General features: G+C 43.2%; 1 protein-coding gene across 3 annotated transcripts in view; it reads left to right on the top strand.

Annotated features, from left to right (window-relative positions):
- Nucleotides 1–799: 799 nt before the first annotated feature.
- The window catches only part of ebf2 (EBF transcription factor 2), a 28,352-nt gene continuing 9,161 nt past the window's right edge, over nt 800–19,990 (top strand). For 2 of the 3 annotated variants that reach the window (XM_085475450.1, XM_085475449.1), the window contains exons 1-6: nt 800–1,374; nt 3,133–3,289; nt 4,958–5,021; nt 6,269–6,324; nt 6,449–6,522; nt 7,885–7,953. In XM_085475450.1, the coding sequence (XP_085331576.1) occupies nt 1,241–1,374; nt 3,133–3,289; nt 4,958–5,021; nt 6,269–6,324; nt 6,449–6,522; nt 7,885–7,953 (554 nt within the window). In that variant the 5' untranslated portion in view covers nt 800–1,240. The remainder of the gene's footprint in view (nt 1,375–3,132; nt 3,290–4,957; nt 5,022–6,268; nt 6,325–6,448; nt 6,523–7,884; nt 7,954–19,990) is intronic. The other variant, XM_085475451.1, reaches the window with a different exon arrangement.

The raw sequence follows: 19,990 nt of genomic DNA, 5'->3' as shown, positions 1-19,990 counted from the left end.
ATTTGTAGAGACAGTCTGTCGTATTGATTAAGAGAACTCATTTCGGGCACTGTCAGGCAGCGCTTCAAACGCCAATCAGAGTGCAGCGTCGTCGGCTGCTGGCGGAGATTGATGGACCAACCAGACGGCCATTGTTGCTGCTGACACTGATGCGATGCGTCCTCAGCGGAATCACCGCGTTCAAAGGAGCAGACGGTCGAGCTGCTGAATGCGTGCCTGTCGAGAGCGCACTTGTGTTAAATGTTGACTTGAATGAATAGACCAAACAGAACTGGCTGTACGGGCTTTTAAGGGCAGTATAGCTGCGCAGCATGTACAAGACAATCTGAAACCAAACGCCAGTAATTGTTTTTTAAATACACAAAAGCGCCCAGAAATTCTTAAAGTGAGCAAAGTTTTTTTCTTTTCCCCCCTAACGTAACCTTTCACGTACCTTTTAATAAAAGATTTCGATGACTACACTCCTACTTCTGCCACACACACAAAGAAAAAAAAAGTGAAATATAGTATACACACTAAATTCTTAAATTAACACCGGTTCTTCATTATAAATGTTTTATTGTGGTTTTATGTGATTTTTATCTAGGGAAACTTCTCTGTGTTTAAAAAAGTTTGCTGCTGGAGTCACAGGTTGGATGCTGAATCTGGCAGCAGACCAAACAAGGGATGCACTTTGCACCAATGAGAGCACCCATTTCAACAATCCCATATGGCATCGAGGCCCCGCCTCCACGCCCCATCCCAGCTGAGGGTCTCATTCATGCTTCAACACAGTCGTTCGCTACAAGCTTCCTGGCCCTCGGATCAACTGGTTTGATTCGATTTGGCCCTGTGACAAAGGAAGACTTTCTGCACACTCATACTTTAAAGAATATTTCGAGACTCGCTCCCGGATATCTGCGGAGCTGAACGCACAGAGCCCGTTCGGACTGACGGTGGAGATGTGCGCTTGGAGAATGCTTCACATCAGTGGAAGGATATATTTACTTTCATCATTTGAACCATAAAAGAAAGTCCTTTCGGATTTTTAATGAGACGCCCCTGAAACATCACACAGCGTCGGTTACTTCTTTCCCCCTACAAAGCTCTGTAAATGCTCAGTTCGTTTGTGGCGCTTTGGAGGAGCGCAGCGCGTTGAAGTGGACCTTTTCTTGTGTGCCAAAGTGCTTTAGCTGCCTAGCTCAGTGTTTTTTTCAACTGCTTCAAGAAAGTGTTACCAGCCGATCGGAGCAGGGTGTAAATGTTTGGAATCCAGGAACATCTGATTCGTGAAGTGAGCGGATTAAAAGAAAGAGGTCTTGGAGAGGAGATGGATCCAGTCCGGTCGTGGGTGCGCAATGTTGGGGTTGTGGATGCGAACGTCGCAGCGCAAAGGTACAGAACAAACTCAGCTGATCTGCTGACTTTAGGTTCTCACCATCCTCTCATCTGATACGCCCATGCTTGTTTGACTGCTCATGATGGAGACATTATTATTATTATTATTATTATTATTATTATTATTATTATTTTAAGGTCGAACATTAGAAGAGGCAACCTTTGAGAAAAGAGCTGCAAACTACTTGTTGCAAAATATGACACCAGTCCCCTATAAAACTCACTGCCCCCAAACTCGTAAAAACTTCCTTAAAAGTGACGAAAAAAATAACAACAAACATTTTTCATAATGCTTGAAATGATAATGAAACTTGCCCCAAATGCAAAACAGCTAACAATTATTTATTTGTACATAAAGGCAAGAGGCATTTAATAACGTCATTAGTTTTCGTTCACAGGAGCGGAGATCACTGTTAAAGCTGTTTGTGACTAAAACGAAATACATATTTTTCCCAGAGCAGCTTTAGCTTCAGCTTAAAGGCAACTTCATCGTCACCTGCCACAAACTTTACAGCTCTGATTTTTTTAAAAACAGAAATGACAGATTTTCCAGTGTTGGCTCTTTCTTCTACTTACCGTAGATGTTCAGTCAGCTTCTGCACACATGTATATATATATAAATATATTTACAACACACAAACCGTATTGTACTTCAATGTTGAAGAAACAGTCATGAAGAAAGCAGAATCATTTTCAAGATGAAAAGTTGGCAACATGCTAAACAGCGCAGCGCGCATATTTTAATAGAGCAAATAGAAAACAGTTATCAGGATTATTTATTCATTTTTTAAAGTATTTTAGTGATTTTTTAAGCAGATGGCTGTTTGTTTTTTAATCGACACTTATTTTGTTCAACTAGAAACAAAAACTGAAGTTGTCAAGACAAAATCTAAAGTGCACTCGAGTGTGATTTGAGGTCTTTTTCAGACAAAAGTAAAATTACAGAAAAATTTAACAAACAGTCAAACCTGCTCTGAACCAGCCCGCAGATTCATAACAGTCTCTTTTTTTTATTAAGATGAATTCAAACAAGCGTTTCACGTGTCCAAATCTTTAATCCGCGTTAATTAAACACTCAGTGTCCTAATGTATATTTTAACTATGATGCTCCGCCATCGACACAATTTTCACTTAAACAAGACGTCGACACTTTTCAATTTTCAAGTTAAAAGAAAAGAAAAAAAGTTTGAGTAAGTTTGGCTCATAATGACGTTTTTTCTGTATTTTTTTCTAGTCCATATTTGGTTCTCCTTGAAGGGTCAAATGTATGCAAAATTATCCATCAGTTTAGTTATTTTATTTGTTTGGCTTATGCTAATAATCTACAATTAATGTATGGATCAAAGAAAGACTTTGAAGAAAAAAAATGCACGATGATAAATATGCTTTTAATATTTTAATGTTTTAATTAATTAAAGCTATAGTAAATGTAATCTATTTTAATTTAACTTTCAAGATTTATTGCAAATAGAGAAAAGTGTTTTAGTTTAGTTTGTTAGCATGCTTGCTGTGTTTCTTTGTCCATATTATTATTATTATTATTATTATTATTATTATTATTATTACTGTTGTTGTTGTTAATAATAATAATAATAATAATAATAATAATAATAATAGAAAGCTTGTTAATTGTCATTTAATAAAAGGAAAACAAGTATTTCTATTTGATGCTATAAATGTGTTTAATTAAATAAAGTATGATAATATTCAGTGTGATAAGCGTGAGCTGACTGTCTCTTCCGGTTGTGTCCTAAGTGGAGTGGCCCTGTCGAGAGCTCATTTCGAGAAGCAGCCGCCCTCAAATCTCCGCAAGTCCAACTTCTTCCACTTTGTCCTGGCGCTCTACGACAGACACGGCCAACCTGTGGAAGTGGAGAGGACTGCGTTTGTGGACTTTGTGGAGCACGAAAAGGTGTGTGACTGTTACCGAACGCTTAGAGATGTTAATTCTACATCGAGTTTTAATATTTAACGTGTTTAATCAAAATCGCACGACATTAGAGATTATCCACATGTATTTGTAATATACAGTATTTCAGCCAGGTGCTCAGCTTAATTTCCCCCATCCTTGGTAAAGCCAAGCATATCGAACAGCTGACGGCTACATGTTTACACAAGCTTTACCCCCAATGAGCTGATGATGTAGGATTGAAAAAGAATATCTAATGACTAATTAGCAGCTTGCCTCATTAGGAGGACATCACTACTTTTTTAAAATGCAAATTATGCTCGCTCCTGTTAAGTTATACAGTGAACTAATCATCAAAGTCTCCTTTTCCTTCATGCCTCTCTCCCATACTCTAAATACTGCTGTATGGGGTGGGGGGATTCCTCAAGTTGGACAACACCAAAATAAAGAAGGGTGCAGCATGGAGAGAAAGACAGAAAGAGTTTGAGATATGCCTGGAGTAAAGCCTTATGCCCAGTGTTAATGGATGTTTTTGCCTTGTGGTGAGGGGGCACAAATCTCCTGAACTTCTGGCAACCACTGCACTCTGTGGAAAAGACAAGGGGAGTCTATCCTAACAACTAAAGTTCTAGCATACTTTTGGGTTTTTGGAGCTTCGAAGTGAGGCAGGCAGCAATCCTGATGCCGGGGCCGAAGCTGTTGGCGTGCTCCCCTTTGTGCCACACAGACCATAGACTAATATGACGGCAGTGGAGAGGTTCATTTTCTGCATGGTTACCCTGGCATCTGTTTTTGCTTTGTAATTGCGCAGAGGTAGAGTGATGCTATGGTGAAGTAAACGTCCCTCTGTGTATATTTACAAAAGTTATGAAGCTGGGCATCCATCTATCTCCAGGTGTGTTCTCATATTAAGTTTGGAGCTTTTTCATCTTATCTTCATGCATCTTAATTTCCACCCCGTTTCCTCTCCTCTCCTTGCAACTGTCTCCATTTCCCAGTTTCTCCACTCCCCCAACCTTCTTGTTCTCTCGCCTCCTTTCTCGCGCTCATCTCTGCGATGCCAGCCTCCTGGGTTATTGGACCAGAGAGCATTCCTCTGAGACCACTTAGAAAGACCAGTGGAGGTAGAGAAAGAGAAAGGAAGAGGGAGAACACAGAAGAGGGGGGGGGAAGAAGGAAGAAGTGAGAGGCTAGCGGAGAGTGTAGGGCAGGGGGGTGTAAGGAGGGATAGCAGAAAGGAAGTTTTTCTGTCAAGGTCGACTGCTGCTCAGTCTCACACGCAGTACTTTCCACTCGCTGGAACACACTTTGCCCTCACACACACAAGTGCATATAGCCATGCCTGCTACCTCACTGCAGCGAGGACCACTGCATTTGATCCGAGGGGTTTTTTAGGCATTTGTATCAGAGATGACAGTTCAACCTCTACAAAGAATATCCGACTCAAGGTTAAGTGCTCAGCTTATGAGCACAACACAGGGTCCCAAATGAGCTTTGAGCCTACAACTCTCTGATCTCGATGCTGCTCCATGGGAAGGGCGAGGTGCAGGATTAGGCAAGACTCACTGTGCTTAACCCTGTTTACTGATGCCCAGCTGTGCTTATCTGTACCCCAGCGAGCCTAACTGTATTCTCTGCGTTTGTCTGTACGCCTGCCTCTCTATTTGCAAGGAGCAGACGGGAGAAAAGACCAACAACGGTACTCACTACAAGCTGCAGCTTCTCTACAGCAATGGTGAGTAGGTTCAAAGATGAGCAAAAATTGGACAAACCTGACACAGCTCTGCTCTTGACTTACCCATTAATTTCCCCTCTAGCTCTTATCACTAGATTTATACAATTTACTGTTCAGCTTTTCAAGCTGTTACTTATGGACCCATGTATAGGGAAATGAGGTGCACGCTGCCTCCCCATCCCAACACCTCCTCAGCTCCTCGATTCCTCTTTCCACTTCCCCCATGGTGCTTCCACAGCAGATCAGGGGGGATACACAGAAATTTGGTTCCCATGAGCCACTGCTGCCCCAAGTCTGTCGCAGTGGCACCCATGGGAGAGAAGATAAAAGACGCGTTCCAGAGCAACCCGCTGATACACACGCATACATACAAGTACACTAAAAGCACTTCCTCTCATCCCCTTCCCCCAAGCGTTATCAAAGGCATCTCAATCGAGACTTTGATGAAAGGAGCACATTTTAAAGGCAATACTTTCCAAACACTCCATGAAAAAATTCACAGGCAGCGTGGTCTCCTCTGAGGGAGTAGTTCAGTGCGTGTTGTCTCCTTCTCCTGAGGCAAAGTTTTAAAGAGACACACCTGATTACATGCAAGTAAGAAGAAATGTTTTAAAAAAGAAACAACCCGTTTGTTTCTTCATTTAAACTCTTTAATAAGCCGATCAGCTCCCGTTCGAACGCAGCAGAATGTCTCCTGCCAGTCATAGCTTCACACAGGAACAACCATAAAAGGAACAGCTTGACAAGCCGTGAGATTCTGGTTATAAATTGTGGCCTTAGAGTCGAATATGAGTAATAATCATCAAACATCAAATAACTCAATCCTCTCAGAAACCATCAGAGAGGAAATTTGAACTGCATGCCAATCTTGTTCCTCCATGTTGGCTGGACAGAGTTCAATGCTTTTTTTTCTTAGAGCCTATCCAGATACTGTGGAAAAAAAATTCTATCATAAATCTTTCCATCTTATTTTGAGAATCCACAGAGATTTATCGCTGAGTGGTTAGGAGAGGTAAGAGAGTTTAAGCGCTTAATGTGACAGATCGGTTATGTTTTGCAATTAATTTAAAATGAGCATCTCTTCTTTGGAGGTTTCCAGCACAATAGAAATGTCTCTTTCAAGCTTCAGTAGCCTCTACCCGCAGCTTACATCCAACTAAAGAATGACAATTATTTCAGTGTAACAGAATTGTTCTCATGCTTGAAACACTTTATAAAAAGTGACATCTTCTTTTTTTTTCCTGCAGGGGTTCGCACTGAGCAGGATCTTTATGCACGACTTATCGACTCCGTCACTAAACAGGTTGTTAAACTTTCCTAAAGTTTTCCCTTGAATGGGATTCCTCTTAGAGTTTTAAGAAACAGCAGTTAATTTACTTTTACATGAAACTCAGTCTGACCCTTTGCCCCTTGCTTCTTCCTCTCAGCCCATATCGTATGAGGGACAAAACAAGAATCCAGAAATGTGTCGAGTTCTGCTCACACACGAGGTTATGTGCAGGTGAGTGTCACACACACACACACACACACACACACACACACACACACACACACACACACACACACACACACACACACACACACACACACTAACCTGCACCTACAAATGTCAAGTACTTGTATCCATTACACTCTTTCACTTTGTTTTGTCTCAGTCAGCTTTAAATGGGTTTTGTGGTGATGCTTGGGGCTGTACTTTTTAAAAAATTACCCTGTTATTGAACTGTAAGTCTAGGTTGTCCATCATCATCCTTGTTACAGTTGTAACACACCGCTGCTGTCTGCTGTGAGGCAGCATGTCCCTGGTTAAGCTCCCGTTCCGTCTTGGAGCGCTCCACTCTCTCGGGCCTGTGGTTTTTGCAGTCAGAAATCAACTGACAGCAGCAAACACTTTAGGGGATCAATCTGCTTTTGGCTCATGGAAATAAAAATTATGTTTAGACATGCATGAACTTCATCGGCACTGGATGACAAGTGCGGTGGTGCAGCCAGTGCCAAAGAGCAACTTCGGAAGCAGAGCGAGTTTAAGAAGGCTGGTCGTGGCTTAGGTAGCTGTTTTTTTTTGTGGATGTAGAAGAACTTTAAGAGTGTCTGGAAGTGGGCCTTGACCTATAGGATGTGAGGGCCACAGGAAGAAGGCTAGGGGGACTGGAATATCAGGAGGAGGGCTGAAGCAGAGTGAGCTTTGCCATTGTGTAGCCAGCAGATGCCCGAATGTGACTCACAGCTGGCTAATAACAGAGCCGAAGAGGCAGAGGGCAAGCGTCACAGCTGGGGAGTGAGGCCGTCTGACAGGGGGGCGGAGGGGGGGGCAGGGCAGGGCCAAGCTGGGACACGAGAGGGGTAAGGCGAGGTGTAGGGGTGGCAGATGGTTAGGGGTGGGGGCACTTTTGTTATGCAGTGAAGGGGAGTTGGGGGCTTTGGGAGGGGTTGTTGAGGGGGACTGGTCGGCCAGCAGGCTCCTCGGACAAGACCGCTGACGAATGGTAGGATGTTATGGGACGGTGTGCGTGCGCAGTAAAGCTGCGTGGGGGTTGAGTTTGATTTCAAAATCAATGTGACAGATTGCCTAGCTGGCTTTTCACTTTTTCAATGGTCCCTCACTGTTTGTAGGGTGTGTTGTTGTACCTTTTCTTCCTCTTTTCTTCTTTTGTCCATTCTTCCCCACCCCTCCCATGCTGCTTTTGTGTGTTCCTGGATCACGGCCCACTGTGGGGCAGAGCAGCCGGGGTCTATGGATGTGGATGGGTCAGAGAAAAATGGTGGCTCCTCCTGTTTAATTTGTTGTTGTTGATGGGTTTTTTTTTTTTTTCCCACTACGCTAACTTTTTCCACTTTCCTGTTTCTTTAACCGCCCACTCAGTCGCTGCTGTGAGAAGAAAAGTTGTGGCAATCGAAATGAGACGCCGTCCGATCCAGTCATCATTGACAGGTAATAAAATCCAAGCATGTCCCACACAGTGTCCATCACCTCAAACCATCACCTATCTATACTATCTAAACTCTCACAACAGTCCCCTCTGCACCAACTGTAGAAGAAGCTTACACATGCTCTCTGTTCATTTAAGACATAATACCTAACTGTGCGTGTATGCATCACATGTCAATCTTGTTCTTCTTCTCCATGGGAAGTATGTTCATTGTTTCTCCGGGGCAATTTACACCACATCACTGCAAACAGGCGGTAACATCCAGTGAAAAGCGCCCGTGTCTGTCTCCCATGTGTCTTTCTGTCTGCGGCTTTCTGTTTATCGGCTGATCTATCTTCCAGCTTGCTGGGATCTGTTTCACTTTGGTCACTCATTTGCACCTGAGACCTGACAAAAGCACAGATTTACTTTTATCAGAAGCATGTGGATCATTCACACCACCAGACGGGCTCACATATGTACTTAATGTTCACCCCGAGGGCCAGTTATCAGGCTTAAAGGGAGATGACCACCCCTGTAATCAGCGTGTGTGAGAGTCTTCACGTCTAAAGGGCTTTTGGAGGTCCCACACTGTCTGCCTGGCATTAACCAGCGTGATTGATACTCATAAGCAGACCGTATGTGAAATACCTACTGTGTGATGTCATGGGGCAACCTTCATCACCTCTCTCTCCCTCACTCCCTCCGTTGCCCTCTCCTTCCTTCTCTCCTTCCCTGCAATTGTCTGTCTAGAAAGCACTCACTTCACATATATCAAGGACCCTTTTCTTTCCCCTCCTCAGTTCAAGCCGGCTGGCTGTTGACAGTGTGTCTCAGAGGATCTCAGATGAAGATAGTTTTCATATAACGGAAAAATCGGGTTGTTGTTGTATGAATTTTCCCAGAATACCTTGGAGCAGCTGCTTTTCCCATTTACTCTAGAACATTATTCTCACAATCGCTCCCTCCGCACCCTTTTTATACTTCCTCCTAACATGGCTAAACTGCTTTGAAATTTGCTTTTTAAGTAGATTGGTGATTTTCTGGTGAGGAAAAACAACACAAAAACAGTCTATATTTCTTTGTGGCTTTCTGTGTGTGTGTGTGTGCAGGCTGATGTGCAGCTCTGAGGATTGATTTAAATTAAATCATTGACCTACTGTACTCTCTAATCACACTGGCCATATCCTGTCCTGATGGGGGCTTCTCCCTCTCGACTAGCCTACAAAATCCCCTCCTCAGGGACCCACCTATTAGAAGCCAGTTAATTTCTGCTAAGCTGGTGGAATACTGCTTTGCCCAATCAGAGGTGTCCTTACTTTTCTCCATATGCTCAATGTATGTATGCTCAACTAGGAGGAAGTTTATAACACATATGCATCGTTTGCATGCACGCAAACGAATGTATATTTTCATGCTTGTGGGGATGTTTATTTATGTATGTATATGGATCTATGTACGATTGTCTGTGTGTCTCTTTGACCCCTACACTGACCTTTTCCCCTAGTCCTTGCTTGGGTCTTAAATTATTCATGTGTGTGTGTGTGTCTGAAGCCTATGCGCATTTGTGTATGTGTGTGCACTTCTGTGTGTGTGTGTGGAGGAGACAGTCAGTTTCTGTGGCTCCAGTAATCAGCCTCCTGCTCCCAGCCCTAACACCTGTTCTCCAATTAACATGCAGCGTGCTGGGGCCCACTCCCTTCCACCACCACTGCTTTCTACCCTTTTCCTTCCTTCTTTTCTCCTTCTCCTCGCACCCTCAGTGCATTGCTCCCTTTCCACCTGCCCCAGTTTGTATCTGTGCTTCTGCACACCCCTCTCGCCCTTTTGCTCTCACATGCTTACTATTTTAACTCCCTATTGCTTAATTCCCGTGCTCCTCTTTCTTTTCTCCGTCACATTACCATCTCCTTCACCAACACCCCCCTCCACCCTCCCTTTAGCCTGTCTAATTTTGCCATAATTAGGCAGTGTCATTAGGACACCTACCCAAGCACAAGGGAGTTTGCAATTCCCCAAACGGCCCAAACCCCCTCTTTTCTAATCTCCTTTCCATATTGTTTCAGTTTTCTCTCCCCCTTCTCCTGCTGCTGCTGCTACTGCTGCTACTGCTGCAGCTCCCTCCACCTTCCCTTCTTTCTAATCCTGATCTGAGTGAAAGGGGAGAGAGAGGAGATCACAGCTGATCCACTGGGAGGGGTGAAAGGACAGAGGGTGGAGGGATGAAGAGGGCAAGGGCAGGAGTTGACAAAGAGATGACTCGAGTTGCTTTTGGGGGCGAATTATCTAACGCCCCAGTGCCTGCTGTGTCTGCTAGTTTTGCAGCTGCATAGGTGAACTGTTATACTCGCAGTCCTAATGTGACATCTCTGTTTGCAGGATGTCACTTATCCTTGACTGATGGCCTGACTTGTTTTCTGATTGGTTAGATGAGTGGATTGTTCAATAGGAAGTTGGATCAATGCCTCTGGGCTCATTACTATAAATGTAATTCTTCAAGCTCATGCAATCAATGTATTTATTACATTACATTTCTTTTCTTTCATTTCGCTTGTTTTAATAAACATGCGAGAATGAATCTTTTTTCAGAAACTGGTGGTTGATTATTTTGACAGGTCATTTTTAAGGTCATTTATTAAGCAAAACAGAAAATTATTGAGTGCTTTCAGGTCAAAATTCAAATACTGGTATTTCTTTTATTTTTATTTCTTTATTTTTGGATGATTGCTTTCACTGTTTGAAATTTAGCTCATTCTCAATCTCAACCCAGGCAGATCTGTTAATGGTGGTATTATTGCAAAACTGATCTCTGACCTCAGAGAAACTATATTGGTTCTGGGCCTCAGTCTTTATGAGCGAGCTGTGGGGTTTACAATGGAGACAAGCAGATGTCAGTATTAGTATTAGGCTGTGTGGGTTGAATGGGATTTGTTGGGGGGGCAGCTCTGGGTGTGTGCTTTTATATTTGGCTAAGAAGCTGAGATCAATAGTTGGTCATATAGAGTGTGTAGAGGGATCCATTGTAAGGCAGGAGTCTTGTGAGGGGCACTGGGGTGATCAATGGTAAGCACTATCTCACTAATTGATCGTGTTTCCAAGAGGGCCCTTTTTTAACAAGCCGGTGCTCAGAGAAAAGACGAATAATCAATAGGAATTTTCCAATGTTGTCAATATGCCTGTTCCCTCCCCCACACTGAAAATGAGCTCACAAGGACTGTTACATACTTGTGCACACTTTCATCAGCAGCAGCTTAAACCCAGATTTTTTGTTTTTCAGAAGGATGCATTTAGAGTTTATTTTATTCTTTTATTTATTAAAACTATAGTATATGAGTCTCGAGAAATGACTTTATTTGAGCTTAGCTCCGAGAACGATCCATTATTCTTAATCTTAGGTTGTGGGTTGTATTGATCTGTTTGTAGTCTTGGTTCTAGTTGTGTGCATGTACCACAGGTTTGTTTTCATTGAGTGCGTGCAGGGTTTCCTTTCTGATCAATATACAGAAAATTGGTTTAGTTTCATCTCAATTACAAATTTCCTCAGGTCAATGTGCATTATTGCAGTTATTAGTGAGCAGTTCTTAATGCTGGTATAAATCTTATGTCACATTTCTCTATATATCTCGCTTCTGCGGTGCTTGTGAGCTGTTAAACTCTGTCATTTTTATTGTTTTTTATGGCTCGACGCTGTCTGGAAAGTTTGACAATAAACTATTCAAATATCTGTTGCTGTATGTAAATACCTGCTCCCTGCCATTGTGGTGTATTAGACAGACAGTGTGACCATCTGTTTTGATGTTAGTCTTTCCACCTGCGTGTGCCTGCCTGTCATATTTTCTTTAAAAACCCATGATGATGCAGACTACTTCCCTCTGTGCTTCCTGCAGGGCTTTGCTGCCTACCTGATTTCACAGCAGGTCACATAAAGTTACTCCTTGTCCTACTAATGATGGGGAATATTGGCCTCCTCATTCTTCAACCGAAAAGAAAATAGAAACTACAAGTCTTTGGGAAAAGAACATTAAACTATCAGCCAAAGAATAAATGCAGCAACATTTTTTGGACTGTGTCAGAGGTCGAATTCCTTCCCTTTCCCAGATGCATACTCAAATTCTACCGCCAACTCGCCCCGTTAGGTCGTCATATACACGCTTGAGAGTTTTATGTGTGAGACAACAATGTCATTTTAGGAAACCGTTTCTCATGCATCCAGTATTAGATTTGCCTTTTACTGTACTTAATTAAAACTCATAATTCACTCTGTGTACACTTGTATGCTGTCTTTACCTTTTTCCTCTCATATTATTTTAGGATGAGTTTTTTGAGGTTTGGTCCAAAGCTGGAAATGGTGCACGTAGTGTCTGAACCCACACGCTTTGGAAAGCACAACTCAGTTTCACATTTTTATTGTGAAGTCACAGATCTTTTTGCCAAGAAATTATTGAAGTCCAGTCAAATATCTCAAAGTGTGTTCATACGCGCCATCCTGAACCCGAGCAATCAGCGCTAAGATCATAATATCATAGCTACATGGCTTCAAAGTTGGATCTCTCAGTTACTTTTATTTGATCCTTTGACTGGAAAAGAGTTGAAGATGATGGTGGTGAAGTTGTTGCAAACTGAGACAAATACACCTTCACATACTCTGAGTGCAGCTGTAGCTGGCTGAGGTGTTTAAGCTGTCAGTTTCTATGACAGTAAGTGGCAGTCCAGCTACAGGTGAGCCTCAAAATCTAACATTTTCAATGTGTGCAGACTTGGCTTTAAAGCTGCTGTTGAATACACTAAAGAAACTGAACATGTCATAGAGAAGCATGTGTGCGCTCTTAGTTACGGATACAGCAGCCATTATTATCTTTGCATAAATTACCTGTCTGTCACACATGCATGTTCAGAGACAAAGTCTGCCCCCCTCAGTCCGCTGTCACAGGACTCTCCCTGGTGAGCTGGTACTGTCCAGTCCCTCCAGACCCTCTGTCAGCAAGCCCCTCATGCAGGGGTCCAGGCAGCGTGGCGACAGAGCCCTGAGGCTCTAGTGCACAACGCCTCACACAGCAGAGCGGCACGCAGGCTGGACCACTGAGCAGCTGGCACAGGACTGTGGGGATGGCTCCTCCCTTGGGGCAATGCAAGCAGGAGAATGACACAAAGACAGACAGGGAGAGACGATGCAATGTCTAGAATATCAAATTCTCTGACAGGCACCGCATCAAACAGTAAGAGCCACACTCAGAGTTAAGACCGCTGAAAATGAGTTCAGGGACCTTTGGTAAGTCTCAAGCTCTCTACATTTTGGTGTCATGTGACCTGGAAATACCCGGGACTCCAGCATGCACAGGAAGTGTATAATGAGTGGAAGGTTATGGGCCGAGTTTGTGTTTGGTCACCTTTGCTCTGATACGGCCAGCATTTGGCTGTTGTGGCTTGAACTCTGCCACAAGAAGTAGGCCTGGTTTGTTTTCTTTGAGAGCCTACACAGGGGGCAGTAGGAAACAGACAGCAACGGAGAGATGTTGTGACAGGAAATGGGATCGGACTACCAATGGATGAACTGTGGGGGGGGGGGATATTTATGAATGTGAATTTCGAGGAGGGGTGGGATGCTGGGGAAAACCCTCCCATTTGTCTAGCCACTAATAAGGTTCACCTTTGGTTGAGCAGTGAAGGGATTAAGCAGGGACGCTTAAAGGATCACAAGTGGGCAAATTACAGTGATTTAGCAGCACTTCAGATCATGAGCAAGCGAACAAGCATTCCTGCACTGGACTTTCATAAGAATCTAGAATCTTTTGTGTGTGTTTGTGTGTGTGTTGGGGGGGTTGCTGGAGTCAAAGGCCAGTTAGCAGTGGTATTTAGTAACAGGGGCTGTTTTCTTTGGCTGGACACTGCTGCTGGGGGTGACTGGGTTTGGTTGTGGTTAAAGGCTTAAATTTCACTAATGACTTAACAATGCCCCCTGGTGCTAAGCCGGCCCCACAGGCCACCTTGTTTTTTTGTTTGTCTATTTATCTGGGATCTGGAAAGACTCTTATTTTTCTTAGGAGTTAGATTTCTCTGAAATCCCTGACGCTCACTTTTTGAAAGCATTTCCAAACACTAATATTTACACTTCTGCAGAATTTTAAAAAAAAAATAAAACATTTGATTAAGTATCACAGGCAAAAGTTATACTTCCTGCGGTCCATGAAGGAAACAGACAGGCAAAGACGCTGTGTATAGACACAGTTCTTATACAATAGCTTTTCATTCGTAAGAACTTCAGTACATTTATCAAAGCTGCTTGAAAAAAATCAAGCATGGAGTAGCATGGAGCATATGAGTGCAGGATTGCTGCAGAGAACCTTCCCACTGAAGGCAAGTCCATGGTGTGTTTCCATCTTAATAAGAAAATCTTTGGTGTGACCGTTATTAGCCATTCTCAAGCAAATTTAATGTGTAGAGCACAATGTAGATACTGCACATTATCTTTAATAATAATCTTTAATAATTTGTTAACTGTCACAATTTGCTGTCTTTGTGCTATTTCAGATGTTACATCATATCCGATAGTCATGGCTATACCCAGGTTATGTTCCCCTTGAGATTTAGTTTGATTTAGTTAAGTTTTTTCTTATGTTTTTTTTTGCTGACCTCATGATTGATTTTAGTTACAAATAAGAAAATAACCCACACTTTCTATTGACCGTGTGCAATACACAATTTTTTTTAACTGTCTTGCAACAAACAGCGAGCAAAGAACCAAAATGGGCTTAAAAGTATAGAGAGTGAGCTAAAAGCCTGAAGTTTCTGAAGCGTTTTCACGAGATCTCATGAGAACTCGGTGGCTTGTCTGATGTGGGGATGATTGCTGGATCGAACATAACATTAACAAATAAAAGTCTGACAGGAAATGTGAATTAAAAATGGAAAAAGCAGTTTAACAATTGTCACTGCAATCTTTTGGATACATGCAGCAGGGTGTGGGATGGTCCTGATGAATCTGTCAGGGCTGAGGGCAAGGGGTGATGTGACTGCTGACAGGCTCCCAGCAGGCATGCTGAGAGCCCCAACAGTCTGCATGCCCTCCCTAAAGCCTCCACCCTCCTGGCCCCCCAACCACTCTGCTCCCCTTCTCCTCTCGCAGTCCACGGCTCCCACACATTTGTTGTGTATTAGCCATGGACAGTAAATTACAGCACCTTGAAACCTCTGAGTGATTCCATTCCCATCTCTTCGCACGTTCCTCCTCTCTCCCTTCAGCACCATTATCCAGCTCACTTTCTCTGCGTCTGTCTATCTTCCTCATTTTCTCTCCTTTTGATCTGTTTTCCTTCTCCTGTCTGTCATAGTCGTCCTGGCTTTTCGACTCCCTCAACCCTGTCAGATTTCTCTCCCCTGTCTGTCTTTCTCTCACTTCTGCTATACTTCTCATCCTCCTTTCTCCATTGTGTCACGCTACACAGCGTTCCCTCCCAAACACATCCCCTCCGCTCCCCCTTTACTTTCTTACAAACAGGTCCCTGTTGTCTAGGCTTCACAGGTTTCTCAGCAGTTTCTCTCTCTCTCGTGCTGCTTCCCATCCCGCTCTCTCGCCCTCTTCTTCCCTCTCCCTCTTTACACCCCCCCCCCCCCACCCTCCCTTCTCTCTCTTTCTGGAAACAGATGTTGTTTGTCAGATCTTATCATTACTGGCTAATTAAGAAGACATCTCTTCTCCTTCTGTTGTTGCTTCTCTTTCCTCTCCTCGCCCTCTCAGTGGCATCCATCCCAGCTTCATTGTTCTTTTGGGCCAAGCTTTATACACGTTATTGGTAAATCTTATTAGCTGCTGATTGATTGAAAGGGTATTGAAAAGGTAAGATTAGATTTTGGTGCGTCGTGGATGACCTTCTGGCATATTTGAAATCTATTCAGTTGAAGAAGGTGCTACGTGTCTCCATCTGACAGTTGTGAGAGTATATTTTGAATCCTCGTCCCTCAGGACACGCCAAGCATGCTGGGAGAGGTCAGGCCACTGATGGGACTTCTATTCCCTGTCCTGGTTGTGAATTCATGCTCTCTAGACTCTGAATATCTATCCATATCTATCTATTTGGCAGGCTGACCGCAGTCCCATGTGGATGGTCTCTATGCTATGCTTTTGGCTAAGCTCGAGAGACTAACACATTAATTCATTTTAAATTGTTGAAATGCACATTTAGCAGCTGGTGAGAGGTTATGCAGTAAAACACTTTTTACACCCAAGAGAAACCTCTCAAGTGCCTCTTGAGTACCCTTCCCATCATTCCACTTTCCTCCTCGCAGCCCTCTTAAGCTCCCAGCTCCAGAATGCCACAGTCACTTTTTCAGTGGCAAGCCTAAAGGTTTTACAGCGCTACCCAGCTCTATAAATCAGCACCAGTGGTTAAAATGTTTGGCTTTGTCACAGTTCTCAAGTTTAGAGGCGGGGTAGGTCTGGGCTGGGGTTGCAGGGGTGAAGCCAGCCCGGGAGGCAACGGAGAGGAGGCCAAAAGGGACACAGCCAATCCACCAGTCAAATTTATAAAGAGCTGAGTTCATCCATGTGCTCGCTGTCTGCTTTAAGGTGTATCTGATGAAAGTTAGCATGTTCCTTTTTGAAGCCCAACTTCTTAGTCCTGCATTTTGTCTTCACACAAACAGCCAAAAGAAGAAGCCTGAATAAAATCTGTGTTTTATAGCAGCAAAATAATTCTAGTGATGTGTAATTACCTGAGGTAGGGATAAGAACGGATAAATAAAACACACAGCATTAAGTTGATGTGTGGTATATTCACACTGTTTTATTTTACATGAGTAAGTTGGCCAATGGAGGATAATCTTCCCAGCTCACACAGGATAAATACTGCTGTCAAATGAGATCAGGGTCCTACAGTGACAATCCATTTAGTAGATAAAGCCTTCAGCTGTATTTAACTTGTGGAAACAGATGAGGGTCAAGCTTTATTTTTTTTTAATGATGATGATGACGACTGCATATATGTTTAAAAAGCATCCCGAAAAAAAGAAAATGAAAGAGATGCTCAAGCTGTAGGGAATTTGTGTGGCATTTGCTGGTGAAAGGGCAGTGAAGGTGATGCCACAGATATCCCTGTATGTTTTTAGGAGGAGGAGGGGAGCGGACTGGGGACGACTGGTGTGAAAGGTCCTGTGGTGGTATGCGACAGAGGGGGTATCAGTTCGTGGAGGGTTTTCTGTGCCCCATTAGCAATGTCAGAGGTCAGGTGCCCCGGGTGTTAACCCTGGTGACCAGTCTAGCTCCCAGTCTGCCAGGGGACCCTGGTCCAGGGGTATTTATTACTCTTCCCCACTGACACATACACATCTACTATGCTCATGAAGGAAAACAAAGCTCCCCCAGCCATTTCTCAGCCAAAATATATGTCCTAATTGGATGCATGTCCATACAGTGATGCATGATGACCCATCCGTAGATTTTTGTCTTACAGTGAAAAATTGTTACATCCTCCCTAATTTATCCAAATCTTCATTCCTAGCCATGAGCTGCAGCGTGTTTTGGCCCATTTCACGCGTGTTTTATTAAAAATCAGCTAGCATGCTTAAATTTTTTGGCATTTGTTTTTTAGGCATCACTTTTTCTAATGTGGATAATTCTGCATGATTGATTGTGCACACATGGCTGCTTTCAAGTCAGTATTTGTCTTTGTGTGTGCATGTGTACGTGTGTGTTGTTTTATGGCCTGTGTGTGTGTGAGACATACACATGCATGCGTGCATGTATCTTAGCCTGCTGTACGAGTTAGTGTTCTCAGTGTGTGAGTGTGGCAGAGGAAGGCCCTCAGCATGTCAGTATGTTTTAATGCTTCACATCTGGTTTCCTAATTTTCCTCCCCTCCTCCCCACCCGCCTTTCAGCTCCCCTCCACCACGATGTCAGGACACTGTTTTGTTTTTTCAGGGTGGCGGTGGGGAGGTGATGGAGGGGATGTCTGATGAGTGATGGCCCTGCATACAGGACGTCGACATTCTTCCTCTCTTCCTCCGCGTCCGCCTCTTCATCTTTTTTGCATTTTGCAGCCTTTTTTAGTTTGAATATTAGGGATTACAGACTGGGTCAAAAATTACATTTATTAAGATGATGAAGAAGAGCGTCTCTTTTTCCGTCTCCACTTTTCGCCTCTCACCAAGCAGCAGGGATCCCACTTTTGCTGAGCAAAAATGATGACAGTCACCCCCTCCCCATAGTTTGCTTTAAGTTTTCTCCTCTCGTATATTTGGATTAAAGCATAAATTTGTCACTTTTGCTGCACTGACCCAAAATTAGAAAACTAAAGCCAACCCCAGGAAAGTGAGAGTCGGAGTGTTTTCTGTGCTCCTGGCTAATTTGAACTCTTCATTAAAGCCACCCTTGAATCAGATTGCTTGAAGAGCCACTGCAACCAGTAAAAGTTCATTTACAGCGAGCATAGTGGGTGATGTGTTTTACGACTATGTGAAAAGGCAGTTTATGTCAACAGTGATTAGTGCTGATGAATGCCTATGAAAATTTTTGTTAAGTCCTTTGGTGCTTAGGTGCTCACTGGATGATTAAGGCCATGTGTAAAGCAGGGCAATGCTTACATGTGTAACAGATGCTAAAATCGACTGAGGAATGTGAAACCAAGCATAGTAAAGAATGAAACGTGTTAAAAAAAACTGTTACTCTTTTATTGTTTTTAGTGTCACGACTTGGAGTTTGGTCACTGATCTAGTTTTAGCAAAGCAAGTTGTCACTCCTGGGATGCCCACCTCATGCTGCGAGGTCTGTGTTTAGTCTTGGGAACTGACGCAGATGTAGACAAAGGGACTGGAGGCCTTGACAGAGATTTAGAAGTGAAGACAGAAAAGAAAAAAACACACTCCCTGTGGCGCTCTAGTGTAAAATGATCCCAAAGTTTAAGACTTGGTTCTATGTTTTGTTTGTGTTTCCTGTTTTAAGCGTGTCTGTGGAGGGAAGACGCTGCAGAAGATAAAACTTGATTCTCATAGCTGACTGCAGCATGCTGTAGGGTGAAATTTGCCACTAATGTGGAACAGCAATCTTAATCTAAGAAGTTTTATTTTTAAAATACATTTTTACAAGATTACCAATAATGCTTTATCTTATAGTCTGCAGTTCTTCTTCAATTGTCAGTCGTTAAAACAAATATTTATTGAGGCAGACAGTTTAAAAATTGTTTCATACCTCCCATTAGTTTTATTTGCACTGTGTTACCCACTTGACAGTGTTTTAATAAAAACAGGATCTCTCTTTTCCACCTGCTTTATGGAGCAGTATAATCTGTGGATGTGTAACAAGGCAGCTATTAAATATAAACACGATAACTCTGGTGGAGTTCTTTGAAAATAGCCTTTCTCTGCAATTTCCCTGTGACATGAGGATCACCTCCAATTCTTAGCGTGTTCTCTTCGTCTCTTCTGTGTGCACGGGGAGGTGTGTGGGTGTATTACATTACCAAAACAAAAACAAACAACAGCAATATTAAACTTTTGCAACCACAATAGAGGAGGGGATAAAAACAGAGGGTCCTCGACTTCTTATTAATTATGCAAGATTAGTCTAATTATAATTCAGCAAATGAATGTGTGGCAGAAGGTGCGAGGCGACGGGGCTGGGAGATTTGCATGTTAAGTGGGCAGGGGGAAGCGGCTAATGCATGCTAATATATGCGTCAATGTCTCGCTTTAATTTCAGCATTTGCAGCTGTGTGCGTCCGAACTGGGGGGGGTGAAAAGTTGACTCAATGGGTTTTTGGGAGGGGAGCAGAGGGGTGTGTGTCAGTGTATTAGAGTGTGCATGTATGCATGCATGCGGATGTGTGGTTGTGAGCGTGCATGTGTGAGGCATCCGGTGTCATACAAACAAGGAATGATGAGAAGAAGTCAACAAACAAGGTCAAGAACCCTCAGAAAGTGCACAAAGCCTGAGATCGGTGTAGACAGCCTTTGAATTAGGTTGTGATTTTGGTATCTGATGCATCACTACAGCAGAAATTTATCATGTCAGTCAGTCAAGTGAGTGATTACGACTGGATTGTGTGAGGAAACCAGTGTTATCAAACCA

The sequence above is a fragment of the Copadichromis virginalis genome, linkage group LG12, assembly GCF_057382275.1.
Source record: "Copadichromis virginalis isolate Kocher_CV1m ecotype Utaka linkage group LG12, C_Virginalis_male_GT1.1, whole genome shotgun sequence".
NCBI lineage: Eukaryota > Metazoa > Chordata > Actinopteri > Cichliformes > Cichlidae > Copadichromis > Copadichromis virginalis.
The sequence above is the reverse complement of the archived record's forward strand: the minus strand, read 5'-3'. Positions and strand labels throughout refer to the sequence as shown.